General features: G+C 66.9%; 4 protein-coding genes across 6 annotated transcripts; 2 read left to right on the top strand and 2 right to left on the bottom strand.

Annotated features, from left to right (window-relative positions):
• Positions 1 to 45: 45 nt before the first annotated feature.
• Positions 46 to 2,108, top strand: PRELID1 (PRELI domain containing 1). Of its 2 annotated transcripts, none has more exons than XM_074916008.1 (5): positions 46 to 235; positions 615 to 840; positions 918 to 1,031; positions 1,300 to 1,378; positions 1,858 to 2,108. In XM_074916008.1, the coding sequence occupies exons 1-5, from the start codon at positions 144 to 146 to the stop codon at positions 1,959 to 1,961; spliced, it is 615 nt and encodes a 204-aa protein (XP_074772109.1). In that variant the 5' UTR covers positions 46 to 143; the 3' UTR covers positions 1,962 to 2,108. The 2 variants fall into 2 exon arrangements, with proteins under 2 accessions (XP_074772109.1, XP_074772108.1); XM_074916007.1 differs by having other exon boundaries at positions 1,825 to 2,108.
• A 500-nt stretch (positions 2,109 to 2,608) lies between these two features.
• MXD3 (MAX dimerization protein 3) lies at positions 2,609 to 3,546 on the bottom strand. The gene is made up of 5 exons (XM_074916181.1): positions 3,386 to 3,546; positions 3,279 to 3,308; positions 3,080 to 3,194; positions 2,827 to 2,992; positions 2,609 to 2,732 (listed from the first exon to the last, which is right to left on the bottom strand). The coding sequence occupies exons 1-5, from the start codon at positions 3,544 to 3,546 to the stop codon at positions 2,641 to 2,643; spliced, it is 564 nt and encodes a 187-aa protein (XP_074772282.1). The 3' UTR covers positions 2,609 to 2,640.
• Positions 3,547 to 4,237: 691 nt separating this feature from the next.
• On the bottom strand, positions 4,238 to 8,309 carry LOC141965233 (lateral signaling target protein 2 homolog). The gene is made up of 13 exons (XM_074916483.1): positions 8,247 to 8,309; positions 7,346 to 7,486; positions 7,133 to 7,270; positions 6,766 to 6,968; positions 6,592 to 6,681; positions 6,400 to 6,489; positions 6,167 to 6,268; positions 5,829 to 6,077; positions 5,596 to 5,723; positions 5,401 to 5,514; positions 5,126 to 5,224; positions 4,753 to 4,865; positions 4,238 to 4,667 (listed from the first exon to the last, which is right to left on the bottom strand). Exons 1-13 carry the CDS (start codon positions 8,286 to 8,288, stop codon positions 4,536 to 4,538), a joined length of 1,641 nt encoding a protein of 546 aa, XP_074772584.1. The 5' UTR covers positions 8,289 to 8,309; the 3' UTR covers positions 4,238 to 4,535.
• Positions 8,310 to 10,598: 2,289 nt separating this feature from the next.
• Positions 10,599 to 19,188, top strand: FAM193B (family with sequence similarity 193 member B). Of its 2 annotated transcripts, none has more exons than XM_074916249.1 (10): positions 10,599 to 10,868; positions 12,865 to 13,104; positions 13,808 to 14,030; positions 14,261 to 14,437; positions 14,748 to 15,159; positions 16,152 to 16,347; positions 16,758 to 16,994; positions 17,525 to 18,548; positions 18,653 to 18,728; positions 18,829 to 19,188. In XM_074916249.1, the coding sequence occupies exons 1-10, from the start codon at positions 10,647 to 10,649 to the stop codon at positions 18,923 to 18,925; spliced, it is 2,904 nt and encodes a 967-aa protein (XP_074772350.1). In that variant the 5' UTR covers positions 10,599 to 10,646; the 3' UTR covers positions 18,926 to 19,188. The 2 variants fall into 2 exon arrangements, with proteins under 2 accessions (XP_074772350.1, XP_074772349.1); XM_074916248.1 differs by having other exon boundaries at positions 14,228 to 14,437.
• The last annotated feature ends 91 nt before the right edge of the window (positions 19,189 to 19,279 follow it).

The raw sequence follows: 19,279 nt of genomic DNA, 5'->3' as shown, positions 1-19,279 counted from the left end.
CGGAAGCGCGCGGCGGGGCGGGGCCGGAAGTGCGGCGGGGCCGGGGCGGAAGTGCGCGGCGGGGCGGGGCGGGGGCCGCATGGCGGCCGCCCAGCAGGCGCGGGCCGGAGCCTGAGGCGGAGCAGCGGCGGCAGCGGCCCCCCATGGGGAAGTACTGCGCCAGCCTGGGCGTCCTCAAGGGGCCCTGGGACCAGGTCTTCGCCGCCTTCTGGCAGCGCTACCCCAACCCCTACAGGTGCGCCGGGGCCGCCCCCCCACCCCCCCCGCTCCGGGCTCCCCTCGGGGCTCTCCCCCTTCCCGCGAAAAAAGGTCCCTCGCCGGGATCTGCCGCGGCTCTCTGCCCCCTCCAACGGGCCCGCCGGGCTTCGTGTCGTCCGCGGGATGGCGTCGTGTTCCCCCCCCCCCGCCCTTTCCCGGGGTCCCACGGGGGCAGGACCCTCTGCTCACCCCCCACTGGAGTTGTCAGGGATGGGTGTCCCGCACCGGGATGCGGGTTTTCCCTCTCCCTTAACACCACAGACCTTTCCCCGCAGTGCCTGGTGGTTCCCAGCCCCCGGGGCAGGTTGGCTAGGAGCAGGGCTTAATGTTTTTTTCCCCCCCCCTCCTCATTTTAGCAAACATGTCCTGACCGAAGACATCGTACACCGGGAGGTGACGGCGGACCACAAGCTGCTCTCCCGGCGGCTCCTGACCAAGACCAACCGGATGCCCCGCTGGGCAGAGCGCTTCTTCCCAGCCAACGTCGCCCACTCCGTCTACATCCTGGAGGACTCTATCGTGGACCCCAAGAACCGAACCATGACCACGTTCACCTGGAACATCAACCACGCCCGTCTCATGGTAGGTGCCTGCGGGTGGGCGGGCAGCTGGGTGGCAGCGGCCAGTCAGTGCCCACAGCCGGGTTGTGCCTCACGCAGGTGGTGGAGGAACGTTGTGTGTACCAGGTGAACCCGGAGAACAGCAACTGGACCGAGGTCAAGCGGGAGGCCTGGGTCTCTTCCAGCCTGTTTGGCGTCTCGCGGGCTGTCCAGGTGAGCACTGCCAACTACTTGAGCAGCACTGTGGGCCCCCTGTTTGGAGAGGCCAGCTGCTCCCCCCTGCTCTAGCTTTTCCCTGTTTTTTCCTGCCCTTTCCTCTCATTCCCCCCATCTTTATGAGCTCTTGGGGCACCCAGAACCATCACAGCTGGTGGGCACGAGCCCATAAGATGTTCGGGACTGGACAAACTGGGACAAAGCCCCAGGGGCTATGTGTGACATGGGAGCTGGGCTTGCACCTTCACTGACTTTTCCCTTGCAGGAGTTTGGTCTGGCCAGGTTCAAAAGCAACGTGACCAAGAGCACTAAGGGATTTGAATACGTGCTAGCAAGAATGCAAGGTGAGCACCCGAGGGCAGGCTGGGGCTGACCGGGACGGGTCTCTTGGAGTTACAGGTCCCATTGGGAACACTCCAGTCTACAGGCAGGTCATGGCTTGAACTAATCTGACTGTGAAATCCTCATCCCTTGCCTTTGCCCCCATGTCTTGGCACAGCCTGCTCTTCCTGAGCAGAGCAGCCAGGCAGCACTTACAGGGCCAGGCAGGGGTGGAGTACAGGCAGGAGGGGGACGTAACGCAGCAGCAGTCACATGCCCGCAGTTCCCCTTCACAGCGTGGTCTGACGCATGCAGGTCAGGACCGCTGGGCTCATCTTCCCCACTGTGTGGGGAAGTCACCTCCATGCCAGGGTGACAGGACCGGTCTAGGTTGCATCAGCCAGCACACTCCTGTGCCAGGACAGGGTGGGGGCCCGCTGGGGCTGGGCTGACAATTTCTGTGTTACAGGAGAAGCTCCATCCAAAACACTGGTGGAAACAGCCAAGGAAGCAACCGAAAAAGCCAAGGAGACAGCTCTGGCTGCTACAGAGAAAGCAAAGGATTTGGCAAGCAAAGCAGCCACTAAGAAGAAGCAGTACGTGTGAGGGGCTGGGCACAGACAGGCACCGGCCGCACCAAAACAGATAGGAGCCTCCTTAGATTTTATATTTTTAAACTGTACAAGTCTGACAATCAGCTGCTGTTAGATCCTGAGATGTAATTATCATTAAAGAACTTACTCCCACCTCTGACTTGGCCTGGGGCTGGCCTGGTGCTGCACGCTGTCCCAGGGGTCCAGCCCGCTGCTGGGGGTCTGGGCTCGCAGGCAAGACACAGGCAGGGGTTTCACCAAGTGCCTTTACTATAAAAGTGTCGGGTTATGTACAAGAGAGGCGGGCGGCTGCGGGAGCATGAAGGCAAGTTGCTTAATGCATTTTTTTTCTCCTTCCTGGCTCTCCAGGGGCTGCGGCAGAGCCCTCCTGTAGCTGTGTCTGAGGGGGTGTGCCAGGCAGCCCCCAGCCTGCCCGGGGGTGCACCGGCAGAGGCAGGAGGGTGTCCCCGTGACGCGGGCCCTCTTCGACTGCCTCTTCCAGCACATTGTGGTGTGCAGCGGGTGCCACAGCACTGTGTCAACCCCGTGGCTGATGCTGCTCAGTGGCCCGGCCGCAGGGGGCCGAGCCAGGTGCTTGCCCCTTACCTGGGCAGCCGTGACGAGGCCAGCAGAGGCTGCGTTGCAGCAGCAGCAGGCAGAGAGGAGGCAGGCAGGGAGGGCAGCGAGTGCCATCAGGATGCGGGGCTGTGGGGGCTGGAGTAGCTGTGGTCCCTCCCGGTGCCGAAGGCAAACACGGCACCGTCCACCTCTATCTCAGCGTCCTCTGGGGCACCGGGGGGGGCGGGGGGGAAGGCCGGGTCAGGCCCGCAGCGGCCTCCCCTTCCCTGCCTCACTCACCTCCCCCTCCCTCTCCTCACCTCCCTCGGAGGGTTCCGAGAGCTGGGACGAGTCCAAGCTGTCAGCACGGGCCCGTTCTTCGCCGACGGGCGAGAGCAGCCGCTCCAGCTGCTGCCGCAGGCTCTGCTGCCGGTTACGTAGCCGGTCCTTGGCCCTCCGTGCACTCAGCTCCTGCTCCTCCAACCTCTGCGGGGACCCGGGGAGCCCTGAGCGGGGACCCGAACCGGACCCCGGCTGGAGGGCCCCGAGCAGCCACACGGCCACCCCCCTCACCTGGATGTGAAGCCGGGCACGGTGCAGGAGGCTCAGCGTGGTGGGACGGGCCGGCCCCGCGCCCACAGGCACCTGCTGCTTCAGCCGCTCCAGGCAGCGCCGGAGCTGGGCTCTCCTGCAGGGGGACGGGGTGGGGGGACACGGCGGTCAGCCCCGAGGCGGGCGCAGCCCCCCCGCCGCGCCCGCCGCTCCCCGGTACCTGTGCTTCTCCAGCGCGTTGTGCACCGACCTGCGGGAGAGCCCCCGGTGATCAGAACCGGCGCCGCCGCTGCCATCCCTCCACCCCCCCGGCCCCGCGCCGCTCACCTGCCGCTGCCCGCGGCCCGGCGGGACCGCGCGGGGCACAGCGAGGCGTAACCGTGCTCGGCCTCGGCCAGGCACCGGGGGCTGGCGGCCCCGCGCTCCCGCCGCTCCAGGGCCTCGGCCGCCTGCAGCAGCACCTGGATGCTGGTGGCCGCCGGCTCCATGGCTGGGGGGGTGGGCGCGGCAGGGGGAGCCGCGCGCTGATTGGCTGCCGGGCGCCCCGCGGTGCTGACGTCACCGCGGCGGGGAAACAACTTCGGGCGGGAAAGCGCGTGCTTCAAATTTGAATCGGCGGGAGCCCCACGCCCCCCCGCCAGGCCACGCCCCCCCGTCGGCGCAGGCCACGCCCCCGGCGGTTGCGCCCCCTCGCCGTGTCCGTTCCGCGCCCGCCTGGGGCCCGTCGGCGCGGCCACGCGTGTCCGCGTTAATCCAGCCGGCAGCGCGCCGCAGTGCGCACCCCCACTGCCACCCAGCCCACCCGGGGCACCCGCTGCCCGCAGTTCCCCACCCACCCCACCGCCCCCCGCCCCCTCGCGTGTCCCCGGGCCGGCTGTTCCCCCCCCGCCGAGAGCTGCTGCACCCCAGCGGCACGGAGCCCGGCCAGGCGGGTTTAGCTCTTTATTAAAATCCACGGTCTGGAGGCGGTGGGGAGGGGAGGGGAGCGCCGGGCCCCACGGGTGAGGGCCAGCCGCGGGGCACGGCACGGCCCGGGCGGCCCCGGGGCACCCGCCGTCACGTGAGGGCTGTTTGCACCTTCTCAGGCCGGGCCCCGAGGGGGCGGGGGGGGGGGGGGGGGGAGACTCTGCCCCGGGCCCAACAGCAGCCAAAGTTCACCTGAAAAAAAAACACCACGAAGCACATTTCCAACCCCGGGGGGGCAGGTGTGCGGCGGCAGCAAGCGGCTCAGGGAGAGCGGGGTATGTGGGGTGCAGGCGGTCCTGCGCCCACCCCGGCCCCACCAGCGTGGGGGCCGGGCTGCCACAGCACATGGGGGGCTCTGCCGCCGTGCGTGGGGGTCCTTGCCCCCGTGCCCACCTGGCCCCGAGGGGAGTTGTGTGGCTGAAGGGCTGCCCAGCAGCCCCAGAGCAGCCTGGATTTACCACCCCCCCCAGCCTTCGCCCTCCTGCGGATGCAGATCCGGCGCGGAGGGCGCTCACTGGCACGGGGAACGCCGGGGCACGGGCGAGAGGTGCGCAGCGTAGCAGTGCGTGCAGACGCGCACGGGTTTCGGCTGGCTGTAGTGCGGCAGCACCGCGGTGTGCGGCGAGCAGCGGGCACAGAAGATCTGCAGGGAGAGGGCCGGAACGGGGCTGAGCTGAGGCCGGGTCCCCAGGGGGGACCCTGCGCGTCCCTGCCTGGCCCCCTCCTACCTTCCCGCAGCTGCGGCAGTGGTGCCTGCGGCGCAGCAGGGTGAAGGGCGAGCGGCAGGCAGAGCACTGGCTGCACGTGCTGTCTGGCACCCACTCGGGCAGGCGGCAGGTGCCTGCTGGGCAAAACACATCGGTAAAAGCCCCCCACCCTGTCCCACATCATCACCCCAGCCCCAGGAACGTCCCCGATCCCTTGGCTGGACCCATCCTCCTGGGTGTCCTGTGGCTGCTCTGCTGAGCCAGCCCTAGACAGGACATGGCAACTGTCCCCATGCGCCTGGGGCTGCCCAGGACAGGCAGACACCCCCCAGGCAGGATCAGCCCCAGCCTCGCACCCTGCCCCAGAGCCGTGGCACCCTGGGCAGCCCGTTACCTGCCCTCCGGAGCCCGGCCGCCTCCGCAGGGCTGGAGCACAGGGGACAGTCGGCCACACGAGGGGCATCTGCCACACACAGGTCACCGTCCTCTTCCCCTGTGGGGACAAGGACTGTGGTGTTCTGGCCAAACCAGGGCTGGGCTCAGCCCCATGGAGGCTGGGCACTGTGGCTGTGTCGTCTCCACACCTGGGGCTGCGGCCTTGTCTCACCAGGGCCGGGCGATGCGCAGGGCAGAGAGGAGGGGTCGCCCGTCTCTCTGGGGGTTACTCACGGCTGGCACTCGGCTCCTCTGAGGGGTCCGCCTGTGAGGCAACGATCTTGAAGACTGTTTTCAAGATGCTCCGCAGGTCACTGGCAAAGTTGGTCTGGAGCTGATCAGCCACCCCTGCAACCGGGAGGGTGGGGGAGTCAGGGTGCTGGGAGGGGGGGGTCAGGTGCTGGGAGGGGTGGCGAGGGGGTCACTCACCCGAGATGCAGACAAAGAGAGTGTGCAGCATGTCCTTGGCGCTGCCGTAGCGAGAGCGCAGCTCTGCGCAGTGAGCACCTGGGGTGCCATCAAGCCCTGTCCCTGGGCTGCTCCTGGGGGGCTGGGGGCTGCACAGGGGGGAGGTGACAGTTACTCCAGGGGTGACATGAAAAATCCCTATCCCAGTGGGTGGGGAACTGCCATCTTGGTCCCACTCCCTCCCTGCCACACACCCCCACCGTCGGTCGGTGCCTGGATCATTCACTGTGCTGCGGGATCCGAGGTGCATTGCGCATGTGGAGGCTGGGGGGGTGGCACAGGGGACCTCCAGGAAACCCCAGGGAGTGGGGGGCTCCGCTCTGGGCACAGCTGCCCCCCAAGCTGGGGGGGTGGCCGGACCGCAGGGCTCCTCAGGTTCGGCTGTGCACAGGCTCCTCTCCAGCAGGCTGAGCTCCTCCACCGACAGCACCCGCAGCAGGTCCCTGCAGCAAAGGGACAGTGTCAGCCCCACGTCACGGCCCCACTGCTGCCCCACTGTAGGTGCTGGTGCTCATCACCCCCCAACACATACCTGATCTTTTTCAGGAGGTTGTAGAAGGGGCTGAAGACACGGGACATCTGCTCAGGGCTCCGCTCCAGGCTGAGGGGACCCTCGGGGTAGATGAGGAGGCCGCTGCAAGGGGACAGAGCCCAACACAAGTCAGGGGGTTGCCCAGGACCCCAACTTCCCAGGGGAAGAAGAGGCTGGTACAGGGGAGCACCCAATGGCCCTGGCCACCCCCTTCTCCAGGGGGCTGCACCCACCTGATAATGGCCAGGCGAGGGATGGTAAACATCAGCAGCGGTTCGTAGCCATCGATCATCTCCTGGGTCAGGTAGCCCAAGCGCAGGGCTCTGGGGGGGGATACCCTTACAGCAGGGCCAAGCCCCAGGACGCTGCCCCATTCCCAGGGCTGGGGTCCCTGCCACCCCTCTCTGGCACACAATACCCCTCACCTCTCCACCGTCTCACAGAAGAGCACAATGATCTCCTGCTGCCTGTAGATCTCCTCGGGAGACTTCACCGCCACCAGCGAGGACACATAGCTGGAGAGATGGGGGGACCGTGAGGCTCCTCTGGCCCTGCCACAGCCCCCCCCCTCACCCCAGCACCCTAACCCTGGCCCCCACCTCAGCTCAAACTCCGCGAAGAGCCGGTCAAACTGGACAAGCACAGCCCGGACGGGCTCCGGGTAGGAGCTGGGCTGGCTCAGGCTCTGCTCCCGCAGCACTGTCCGCACCAGCTCCAGGCTGCACAGCAGGTTCCTGGCTTGGGGCCGCAACTGCGCCCCGTCTGCCTCCTCCACCTCCAAGAAGGTCCCGGCCAGGAGACACTGTCGGGACCCGGGGCCGTCAGGAGCCAGCGCCTGAGGCAGCACAGCCCCTACCCCCAGGGTCAGCCCACGGTGGGGTGTGCCACCCTGGCTGGCACCCATCGCCTCCCGGTTTGGGGAGCCGGACCCCATTGCCTGCCCCAGGACAGCATCCCCGGGCGCACCTCGGCAGCAAACAGCATGTGGTTCCCCAGGTTGTCCACCAAGAGCTCCTCAGGGAACTTGACCAGGTAGTCACGGCTGTGCCGCTGTGTGGGGATACACTCCTCCATGATCTGCTCCAGGACGGCCAGCAAGTGAGCCTGGGGAGGGAGGGATGTCACCCACGGCCACCCGGGGGGACCGGGGTCACACCGGGGTCCGGGCTGCCCCCGTACCTGGCTGAGGTGTAGCTGGTTGAGGAGCACCAGGTACTGCTGCGGGTCCAGCTCCGCATCCAGCCCGTTGATCTCAGCCACCACCCGCGTCACCCTCTCGTCGGCAAAGAAGAACTGGGAGAGCAGGCGGGGGTCGGAGCGCTGTGGGGAGAGCAGAGGGGCGATGGAGGGAGCAGCCCACGGTTCTGGGGGCTGGGCTAGAGGGACCCCAAACCTCCCACGCCCGCAACTTGGGGCGGGGGGGCTGCTGGGGTTTGGATCCTCTTTTGTGGGTCCCCATGGGGCAGCCCCAGGTCCACAAACACCCACTGGGGCAGGTACGTGGGACCCCCACGGCGGCTCCGGCTCAGCCGAGCTGTGCCAAGGGCAGGGGGGAGGCAGGCGGCCCGCGGCCGAGCCCTCCCGGGGAGCGCCGCCGTCCCCACCCACCCGTGCCTCAGTTTCCCCAGGGGCAGAGCAGGATGAACAAGCTCGGCCGCATCCCGGGAGCGTGGGCACGGATCCGTGCGCGCTGTAAACACTGGCTCAGGTGAAAGGTCTGCGGGGAGCCCCCGGCAGGGAGCGGGAAGCCCGGAGGGCCGCTCCTCGCCCCATCTCTCCCCCAGACCCCCCCCCACGGGGCCGGGGAGATGGAGGAGGCCCGGGGGGGTGGGGAGGCGGGGATCTCCTCTCCCCGGGAGCGGGCGGCGTCGGGACGAGCGCTGAGCTGCCCGGTCCCGCCCGATGCTGCCCGCACCCCCCCGCCGCACCTCCAGCCCCGGGGCCGGGCACCGCTTCCTCCTCCTGCTCCACCCCACAGGGCCCCCGCCGCTCCCCCCGCGCTCCCCGGTGCTGGCGGAGCCCTCGGGCAGCCCCGACGGGGCGGGGGCCGGCTCCGGCGCGACTCCCCCCCGGCTCTCACCTTGGGCCGGCGCAGCCAGCGGCGGAGGGCGGCGGGCAGCATGGCGCGCCCCGCAGCTCTGCCGCCGCCCGGCTCCCCGCGCCCGCCGCTCGCCGACGGGGCGGGCCGGCACCGGGCACCGCCCGGGGGCGGACCCGGGCGGTGTCCTCCCAGCCCCGGCACCGGGACGACTCGGCGGACCGGCCCCCGCCCGGCCCGCGGCGGGACCCGGGGCTCTCCCGCTGCCGGGTGGCGGGAGGCGGCCGCCGCTCGACGTGACCGATTCTCTGTGGCAGGGCGGGCGAGAGCGGGACCCCCCGTGAGGCGGGCAGGGCGCCCAAAACGGCTGCCCCGGTTCCCCCCTCCCAGTGTCGCTCTCCGGTCTTGGTTCCTGGATCCGATTCCTGACTGCAACCCCCAGGCTCTCAGTTCTCCCCTCCCGGTGCCCGGGCCCTTCCGGTTCCCTGGATATTCCCTACCCGTTCTCCTCTCCCGACAGACCCCCAGGGCCCAATATTCCAGGGACAGGGACAACTCAGACATCCAGACTTGCAACCAACCTAACCCCGAGCATCCCCGGGCTGGGGTGGCACCGGGGGGAGGCACCCGCAGGCACCTGCCTGCTCTCTGCTGCATGGCGTGGGGTGCTGCAGTGGGAGGGGGGCAAAGCAGCTCCTCGGGGGGAGCAGAAGGGGCCAAGCAGCTAGGGAGGGGCCCCGGGGAGTGCTTGGGGTGCTGGGCACAGCAAACCGCCCCAGCTGCTCCTGTGCCACGCCATACCTGGCACTGCTGGCCACAGGATGTGGGTGCCGATAATTCAGGTAGCTGAAAGCCTGATGGGGTGGATTCATGGGTAAAAAATTCACCGAGGAAGATTAAATAAACACCACCTTGGCTTGAGGAAGTCCCTGAGTCACAGCGGCCCTGCAGCACCCAGGCTGAGCCAGCTGGGTGCGGGTGCAGCTGATGCTGGGGCTCCGTGTGACCCCACAGCCCCCGGCTCCGGTTTGGGCTGGGCAGCGTGTTCTGCCTCCTGTGGCTGTGGCTCCCTGCATTGCACAGTGAGCCTGGAGCCCTGCCTGTCCTGCAGCTGCAGGCAGCGCTGCCATACCATTCTGGGGGGGAACACAGTGGGCTTTTGTTGGCTGCCCAGTCCATGTGTCCCCGTGTCACCAGCACCATGCTCTGCCCTCCCCCAGGAGGGCAGCTCTGGTGACATGAGGTGTGGTACAGAGTGATGCCTGGCCTCACACACACCAGTGGCAGGGAGGCAAGGGACTGAGCTCTCATACCCCGGGGGGCACCCCAGGCCTGAGGGACCTGGTGCGCAGAGGGGCAGCACAACCACGCAGGCAGCCTGGGATCAGGCAGCAGCAGGAAAGCTGGGGCAGTGAGCACGGCGCTGCACGGGGGGAGCAGGGGAGCCCTGCCTGGATGGGGTCACACAGCTCCGAGGGTTCTGTGGTGCTGAGCATGGCGCTGCACAGCCAGGGGGCACCCAGGGTACAGGGGAGCACCGCTACATGGGGATGGGGTGCAGACAGGCTAGAAACCCACACATGTGCCATGGGCTCTTCCACAGTGGGAAAGCTGAGGCAGTGGGCAGTGTGCTGCTCACCGCCACTGCACCGGGGTACCCGTGTGCCAGGACTGGGGTGCAGGGGAGCTGCAACCCATACATGGGCCCGAGTCTCTGTGTCTGGGGTGATGCTGTGTTGAGGATGCCGTGGTGCTGAGCATGGTGCTGCACAGCCAGGATGCACCCAGGGTACCAGAAGAGCGTCGTTACATGGGGACGGGGTGCAGAGGGGCTGAGAACCCCCATTTGCACCCCGGGGTCATGCCAGTAAAGCCTGGGCAGCGTGCTGCAGAGCTGCAATGAGCTGGGGGCGCCGGTATGCCAGGACTGGGGTGCGGGGGAGCTGCCAAGGCACGTGTGGCCGTGTGTCTGGGGCCGAGGACACCACAGTGCTGGGATGCACCCGGGGTACCCGGGGAGCTCTGCTTCACGGGGACGGGGAGCAGAGGGACTGGCACCCACGCGTGCATTGTGGGGTCTTGCACTACCGGGAAGGCCGGGACAGCGGGCAGTGTGCTGCTTATGCTCCACGGAGGTCTGGTGTGCTAGAAATGGGGTGCGAGGGAGCGGTGCCTAAGTCTGGGACGCCCCGAGGGCACCGGCGGGCTTTAGGACCCAGGAGAGGGGAGGGGGGCAGAGACGCGGGTCGTGACGGTGCCGCCACCTCCCCCCGCCAGGGGGCGCGCTGCCGCGCCTCGCTGCCCTCTCGCAAAATGGCGGCAGCGGCTTCAGCTCTCCGGGCCTTTCCCCCCTCCCTCCTTCCCCCCGGGCAGGGGCTGGACGGGCCGCGCCGCCATATTGGCTGTTGTCCTGGCTGCGGCGGGCGGCGGGCTGCGCTCGCCATGACTCGCAGGCGGAATAAGGCAGCAGCAGTAGCAGCAGCGGCGGCGGCAGCGGCAGCAGCAGCGGCGGCGGGTGGCGGCGGCTCCGGGCCTCGCCGTGAAAGGGTGGGGGGTTCCGACGCTGGTCCTCCTCCACCGCCGCCGCCACCGGAACCGCCAGCCCCGCCTGAGGTGGTGGTGGCGGCGGGTAGCAGCGGGGAGCCGGGCAGAGCCACCGCTCAGGTACCGGGTTAGGCCCTGCGGCGGGGAGGGGGCTGTCTGAGGGGATTTCAGTCGGTGCGGGGATAGGGCAGGGCCTCCGCCCCCCCTAAGCCCTGCCCTATCCCTGCACCGACCCTGGCCTCGGAGCATCCCTGAGGCACCCCGCCCCTTGAGGCCCTGGTGCCCCCCATCTCTCTCTTCCCGTTTTTTGAGGGTCCTCTGCGGCTTCGGGGGTGGTGGGGGGGAAGCCCCGATGGAGCCATGTTGCTGGGGTGCACCTTGGTGGTGGTGGGGGCCCACGCTGAGGTGAGGGGGGAAGGTGGGAGGTGAAGCCCAAGCCCTTCTCTGGAGAGCTTGGCTGCATTGGGATGTGGGAACCACTTTTTACAGCGTCCTGGGGCACGCGTGGGGCTGGGACGGGGACATGGGCAGGGCCTGACCTTGGCTTTGCTGGGATGGATGGTGGAGCCGGCTCGTGGCCTTGGGTTGCGGATGTGTTGAGCTGCAGTGGCACTTTGGGATGCTTCTGTTAGATGGCCGGGGTGTTGGGGCTCCCACTGGTGCGCAGTGTCCTTGGGGGGCTCATCTCTCCCAGCGGTTAGGGTAAGCTGATCTCAGCCTTTCCTGGGGAGGGTGGATCAGCCAGCGAGCCTGTCCCCCACCATTGCATGCTACTCCCCCTGGCATGACCAGCAGTCTTCAGCAGCGTGGGAGCAAAGGCCACTTCCAGCCCAAGGGTCTGTGTGCCCCTTACTCCATCCCCGAGCATGTGGGGGATCTTGCAGGTCTGCTCAGGAGACTTGTGTGCACTCTGTTGGGCTGAACCCCGGGCTCGGGGATGGGCGTGCTCATCCGGGCGGCGTGCTGTGCTTCAGGGGGTGTTCCCGCAGCCCCTTCGTGCGAGAGGGTCCAGCCCTGGCACGGGGTGATGGCAGGTGGCTCGCGCATCTGCCAAACAGGCTGCGGGCTGGCTCCCGCGCCTCCCGCCACTTGACATCCCTTGACACGCCTGGCTGCTGCTGCCTGCTCCGTGTTGCGGACAGTGAGCCCGAGGGTGGGTCCCGGGTCTGGATGCACTGGGAGGGCTGGGGAGAGCCGTCCTCTTGGCCTGCTGTGCGCGGCGGTGGCCGCATCTGTCCCTGCTGAGACATGGGGTGGCCTGGGAGCCCCCTCCTCCCTGTGGCCAGCTGGGCGGGTGGGCAGGGAAACTGTGCCCCCATCTGCCCCTGCTCTCCTTGGCCTCTGACCTTTTCTTCACCTTGAGTCTGGAAGACGCCATCTGTTTCGCAGCAGCAGTTCAATGTGCGGCTCATTGTTGCGGGGCCCAGCCATGGCAGCAGACAATGGGGGCCCCGTCGCCCGCGCCATGCTGGGCTCGTCACGGCTGTCACGCCTCGGGCGAGCCTGCGGGCTGCAGCCCGGCTCCTGCCTCAGCACCGGGTGGGAAGCCCCAACCTGGCTGCCCTGTGCCGGGAGAGTGCGAAGCAGCGCCGGGGGCTGCACCCCACCCCGGCGCATCTGCGCCGCTGGCTACGCAGAACAAAGAGGTGGGCGGGAGGGCTGGGGCTCTCGGGTAACGCAGTGGGGGGTCTGCGATGGGCAAGGAGGGAGGGTTGTAGTTGCCAGGCCCCCCTTCATATCCCTGTGTGGTGATTCTGTGGTTTGCTTTGCCCTGCGAGTTCCCTTGGTCCTGCTGTACTAGAGGTGATAGGGGAGTTGCTGGTGGCCTCCCAGCCTTGTTTGGTGGTGGGGCTGGCTCTTTGGCATGGTGTGATCTTCCCAAGGGTCCAAAATGCTCCCGGCTGGCATATGGCAGCAGATGGGAAGCCCGAGGCTGCTCTCCTCCAGTGGGAGAAGGTGCAGTCCCAAATGTAGCCTACAAGAAATTCTCTGTTTGGTTTCAGTGTCTCGAGGTCTCGTTTGCCGCCTCCTCTGCCCTGTACCTGTGTTGACCTGGCGCCCTGCTGTGCAGTGGATCACACCTGGGGTGACTCACTGTCCGTGTGTACTTCTGCAGGTGCTGCCCACCACCAACCAGTCAGTGCAGACGTGCTGCCTGCTCTGTCACCGGGAGCGCAAGGACTGGGGAGGGCCGTCCCACAATGGGCTGGTTTCCCCGGGCGAGAGGCTGCCACCAGACTTCGTGCCAACGCTTGTGCAGAACCTCCTGGGAGAAATGCCACTGTGGATCTGCCAGAGCTGCCGGAAGAGCGTGGAGGAGGAAGAGCGGCGGGCAGTGCAGGAGCAGGCCCTGGCGGTAAGCGGTTATGGAGCTGGGGTTGGAAAGGCTGGGGCTGTAGCTCCCAGGACGACGGTGCTGACCACCCTTGGGAGCTGGCTAGGTGTGCGGGTGCCCTCCCAGCTCAGAGCTGAGCCCCTCAGACATCCCAGCCTCACTGCTCCCTGCAGCCACGCTGCCCTCCGTAGGGCTGCAGCCGCCTCCTCGGGGACACCGCGGTGGGGCAGAGCATGGCACCATGGGGGCTGGGTTGGAGCTGCCTGCCTGGCGAGGCTGGCAGTGCCGCTGCTTTTCTGCCATCTCTGCTCCATTGTGGGTTGTGCCGCGGCCCCCCAGCCCGAAGGCTGCTCCCCACTGTTACACTGGGTCTCCCTGAAGCGGCAGTGTGTGCGAGGGCAAGTGCCTGCCTGTGCATGGAGCTTGGGGGAAGAGCAGCTCTCTCCTGCTTGGCTTTATTTAACCCTGCCCTGGTTTAAGCAGGACCAGAGCAGGCGTGTGGCCTTTGGCACGATGTGGCTGTGCTGGCAGGGGCCCTGGGAGTCAGGCTGTGTTGCTGTTGGACAGATGGGCTGTTTGCCACCCCTGCAGCAGTGACAGGAGTGGCTCCTGTCTGCTGAGCCCCTGCCTCATGGCAGTGGTGGGGGTCTTGGTGCTGTTGCCCTGGGGCCAAGGGCCTCCCGTCCCAGCCTGCTGCTGCTTCACTCTGTGTTTTTCTTGCCAGGTCTCGTTATCCCACACATCCTGCAAGTCGCAGTCTTGTGGGGGTGGCTCCCACTCCTCTTCCTCCTCCTCCTCCTCTTCTTCCTCCTCGTGCCACGGGAATTCAGGGGACTGGGACCCCAGCTCTTTCTTGTCTGCTCACAAGCTCTCCGGCCTCTGGAACTCGCAGCACACCAACGGGGCTGTGCAAGGCAGCCCCCTCGGGGCACCCCCTGCTGCACTAGGTGAGTTGAAGCTGACCACAGGGTTGAGCAGAGCTTTCTGCCTGGTCCTTAGCTTAGGTGTTTTCCTTGTGGGCACCCAGTTGGTGGGCAGGGGTAGGCAGGCTGGGCCTCTGAATGCCGGTGCCAGCAGGATGCCTGGGTCCCTTTGCAAAGACAGAGGGTGCTGAGAGCTGGCCCTAGCTACGCTTTCCTTGCAGGTGACAAGCACCCCGGCCTTGCTCTCTCTCCAGAGTGCGCCAGCCAGGCGCCTGCCATGGCTCCGGGGCTCAAGGCCTGCCCCTACAGCCACGCAGCCTCCCCCACCTCCAGCAGCGCCGCCCCGGGCTCGCCTCTGCCTACCTCACTCGACTTTTGCAAGACGCTGCCGAAACAGTTCAAAAGCATGTGCCGGAGGGCCACCCCGCCAGGTGCGTGCCCAGGGGCAGGGCCGGCCTTATCCTCCCGGCCCGCTGCTCCACACAGCCCTCGCTGCCCCAGTGCCTTCCCCTTGCTCTGCTTTCCCTGGGGCAGGACTGAATCCTGTGGCGGAGACATGGTCCTGCCAAGGCCCTTGTGAGCAGGGATGGCTTCTAGCCTGAGCCCCCTGCTGCCTAGGGGGAGGGCAGGGTTTCCCTGTGGAGAAGCGACCTGTGCAGAGGTGGTGGGTGGCTCTGAGCCGGGCCCTGGCCCCTGCGGGACACCTAGTGTCTGACTGTCTCTGCACCTGCCCCTCTGCAGGTGAGGCCTTCCACTCCTCAGAGCATCATCAGCACTCGGACCTCACTGCTCCTCCCAACAGTCCCACCGGCCTCCCCTCCCAGCCGCCAGCGCTGATCCCCTCCAAGCAGACGCCTGCCCATCCGGGGCCCTTCGGCTCCCCGCCCCACGTCCCGCTGGGCACCGCTCCGCAGGCTGCGCTCTTCCCTGCACCCAGCACACAGGTGGCAGCCCCGAAGCCATTGTCAGAGTCCCCTCCTGCTGGCACAGTCTCGCACAGCCCGGGGTCGTGTAAGAGCCCTCACCTGCCCCCTGCCAACGTGCCGCTGCTGAAGATGCCGCCTCCGCTGTCGGGCTGCACTCATCCCTGCAACGGGCACTGCAGTACATCACTCATCCCTCCTGCCTCCCACCAGCTGCCCAGCACAAACAGGTGAGTAGAGGAGCCCTGCCTGCTTCCAGCCTCTCTCCTCGCTGGTCAACGCACCCTTTCTCCCACCCCTGCCAGCGGATGCACTTTTCCCTGCGGAGGGACCGGTTGCCCTGGTGTGGTGGTGGTGTGGAGAGCCACTGTCTTTGCGGGCCAGTTCCGCTGCTACAGACCCCTGGTTTCTGAGGGTTGAGCTCTTTTTCTCCCCACGTGTCTTCTCCCTGCGGTTGTCCTTTAGTACTGTGGTGCAGAAGAGACTGTGCTTGCTCCTTCTCCAGCTAAAAGACCCAAAGGAACCACCCGGTCAACCTGCTGTTGGCCAGCAGGACCTTTGTCAGTGAGACCCGTCGGGCAGCTGTGGCACTGAGCAAAGGTCCTCGAGAAGATGAAGCCTGTGGAGTTGTTCTGCTCGCCTGCTCCCCTGGCCCTCTCTGGGCTGCCTGTGCCCTGGAAGAGAGCACGCTGAGTCGCGGGCGCTGGTTCCTCTCCGCTGATTAGCGCTCCCTGCGGAGGGCCAGCCGGGTCCCGAGCTGGAGCTCGAGGAATGGTGCTGTGGGCCGTGCCCTGGCCTCCCTGTCTCTGAGCTGGGTAGTCTGTGCCTGTGGGAGCCGGGCCTGCCTGCACGTGGGGATGTCTGGCAGCTGCATGCAGTTCCAGCGTTTCTCACCTGTGCCCCCAGTGAGTACCGCTCCCTGCCCTGGAATCAGCTTGTGGCCTGGCAGAGGGACTCTGCTTTCTGGAGCTCTGGTGCACCAGCCTCCTGCCTGCCAGAGGCCCTGGGGGGCGAGGAGCTACAGATGTCTTCTGCCATGGGCTCCTCTGGCATCTCCCCTGGAGGAGGAGGATGCAGGGGAGGGGGTTTGTCTGCTCTGCAAATCCATCTGCTTGGGCACAGGCTGCCCTGGGAGGGGTGTTCTTACACGCCTAGTGTGGGATTATTTTTTTGTGACCCCCAGGCTCCCCCTGACTTCTTGCCCTTCTCCCCTTCTCCTCAGGGACCCCTCTTGCAAAGGGCACAAATTCCCAAACGGTACCAGCTGTCACCCGCCGCAGCCATGTGAGGCAGATGAGGGGCTCGGGGAGGACGAGGACAGCAGCTCGGAGCGCAGTTCCTGCACCTCCTCCTCCACCAACCAGAAAGACGGGAAGTTCTGCGACTGCTGCTACTGTGAGTTCTTCGGCCACAACGCGGTGAGTGAGGGGCTGGTCTGCAGCCACCCCCGGTCCTCGTGCTCTGCTCCGCGGCGGGACGTTACACAGTCTGTGTGTGCTGAGAGTGCGGAGGCGGGCAGGTCTGGCTGCGGCTATTCCCTGCCAGTGTGTGCGTTTCCTGCCCCCCCCCAAATTTCCATCTTGCCTCATCAGTCTGCTGGTCCCCTTGCTCCCAACTCGCAGGCACCTGCCCAGCCCTGGGGCTTGGCGCAGCCAGCCAAACCCTGTGGCTTCGTGGTGGAAAAAGTTCAGCAGGGGCTGTGCTGACTTGTCTTGCTGAGACCTCGGGGAAGGGAGCGGTTGTGGGGGACTGGTGTGGGAGCTGGGGCTGCCTGCGCGTCACGCTGGCTTCGCGTGCCTGCCTGGCTGACAGTGCTCCCCTTCCGCAGCCCCCGGCCGCTCCCACGAGCCGCAACTACGCCGAGATCCGGGAAAAGCTGCGTTCACGCCTCACCAAGAGGAAAGAGGAGCTGCCGCAGAAACTAGGGCACAACAGCAGCTCGGGAGAGCCCGCTGTGGACCACCGCAACGTGGACGAGCTGCTGGACTACATCAACAGCACAGAGCCCAAGCCCTTGAACAGTGCCAAGGCGGCCAAGCGGGCACGGCACAAGCAGAAGAAGAAGGTGAGGCTGGGCAGAGGGAAGCGCTGCCTAGGGCGGGCTGCAGGAGGGAGATCAGGGCAAGACTCCTTGCAGGGCTTTGCCCTCTCTTCCCTTGTATCCACCTGGTTTCTTGAACTTTGTGTTCTTTGCTGCCCTCTCCCCTGAGGTGACAGTGGTGTCTGGCTGCACGCAGGGCTTCCCCTGCATCTGTTCCTGCAGATGGTGGCCCAGCCCTCTCGGGTGCTCTGGGCTGTGCTCTCCTACCCACTCTGTGCTGCGGCTCTGACAAACGGCATGGGAGGGGCAGTGCCGTGATGGTTCGTGCTGGCACTTTGTGCTCAGAGCAGTGTCCAGCATGCAACATGGTGGCTGTTGTCATTCCCACGGAGGACATATGACAGTTCGGGGGCTGCAGAAGACATGGGGTGGCCATGCTGATTGCTGGCCCTTGGGTTTGCTACCTGACAATGCTGGTGCAGGGCTACCCCCGTGGCCTGCGCGTGTGGCACTGCAGGCCAGGCCACCCGAGCCTCATGGCACCTGTGTTGCAGGAGAAGGAGAAAGCCCAGCTGGAGGCGGAGGCCCAGAAGCGGGCTGAGCGTGCCCCTGCAGCCAGCCAGGCCAGGGAGCCGGCCGAGGAGAAGCTGCTGGAGTGGCCAGAGCTGGAGCTGGAGAGGGTGAACAGCTTCCTCAGCAGCCGGCTGCAGGAGATCAAGAATACCATCAAGGACTCCATCCGGGCCAGCTTCAGCGTCTATGACCTCAACCTGGATGTCAATGACTTCCCCAAGAAGGCAGCTGTCCTGGAGCAGAAGAACCTGCTCTCTCACCTCAATGGTTCCTCTGACCTGCAGGACATAGACCTGGCCCTGGCCCCGCTCAGCCTGGGCCCTGCCAAGAGCCACACGCTGCTGCGGGGTGAGCTGGGTCCCCGATGGGGCGAGGGGCCCGGGGAACCACCACCAGCCCCAGCGGCCGAGAACGGAGTGGTGAAACGCCTCAGCGCCGTGCCCAGCCTCTCCCGCATGATCTGGGTGCAGTCCAAGGCTGCGGACTCTGCCGCGGACGCCAGCGGGCTGAGCCCGGAGCCGAAGGAGGGACCGCAGCCCAAGGGGCCGGAGCCACCAGAGCCGGTGCCTGCCGGGAGCCGGCAGCGGAAGAACAAGCGGCAGAGCGGGCAGGCGAAGAAAGGGGAGGGCGTTGCTGCGGTGGCCAGTGGCCAGGTCCGGCTGGAGAGCCCTGGTGTGAAGGGGCAGGTGCTGGGAACCAAGCACCCTTCCAAGGCCAGTGCTGCGGAGCCTCAGCGGGCGGGCGGCTGTGCCGAGCTGGGGGAGAGCGGCAAAGGGCAGCCCTGGGGCTGTGGTGGCGGCAGGTTGGAGAAGGAGAGAAGCGGCGAGGGGAAAGGCCGCAGGGGAGAGGGCAAAGCCGAGCTGTCAGAGCTGGCGCAGCAGCACCCGCCTGCCCCAGCTGCAGACCGGCAGCTGCCTGCCCCCGCTGCCCTGGGGGGCTCCCCCCAGCCCAAGGGCAAGAACAGGAAGAGCCGGAACAAGGTGGAGAAATCCAATACCTCGATTGGTGAGTGCCGGGAGCGCCGCTCTGCACCGCCATCCTCCCTGTGACCCCGTCCCCCCTGCCCTTCTGGCAGCTCTGAACCTCTCTCTGCTCTTCTGCTTTGCCAGATGACGTGTTCCTGCCCAAGGACCTGGACGGGGTGGAGATGGACGAGACTGACAGAGAAGTGGAGTATTTTAAGAGGTGAGGGGTCAGCACTGGGGGGCCAAGCCCTGCCGGTGGGGCTGGAGGGGTCTGCACAGAGGGGCTGGTGGCTGACCAGGGGCTGTCCTCTCCCTGCCAGGTTCTGCCTGGATTCAGCCAAGCAGACACGGCAGAAGGTGGCGGTGAACTGGACCAACTTCACCCTGAAGAAAACCACTTCCAGCGCAGCCCAGTGAGGTGCGGGGGGGGGCCGCCCCCCACCCACGGCCGCTTGCGCTTGCCTCTCCTCACTGTGCCCCCCGCCCCGCGGGCCCCTGCCTCGCCTCGGTGGGGTCCCCTCCTCCGCGGGGGGCCCTGGTGCTCTCCTGCCCCGCGGGGACCCCTGGGGCGCCTCCCCATACTCCTCCTGCCCCCCCCCCCGCGGGGTCACCCCGGCCGTCCCATCCCCCTCTCCGTGGGCGCCTGGCTCCCTGCGCTGCGGGGAAGGACCGTGCTGGACCCAATAAAGAACTTTTTAATTTTTTATTTTATTTAAACCCCGCTGTCTGCTGCTTTCTGCCGCGCCTGGGGGATCCGGGACGGGTGTAGGC

Source organism: Athene noctua, chromosome 12 (assembly GCF_965140245.1).
Source record: "Athene noctua chromosome 12, bAthNoc1.hap1.1, whole genome shotgun sequence".
Lineage (NCBI taxonomy): Eukaryota > Metazoa > Chordata > Aves > Strigiformes > Strigidae > Athene > Athene noctua.
The sequence above is the reverse complement of the archived record's forward strand: the minus strand, read 5'-3'. Positions and strand labels throughout refer to the sequence as shown.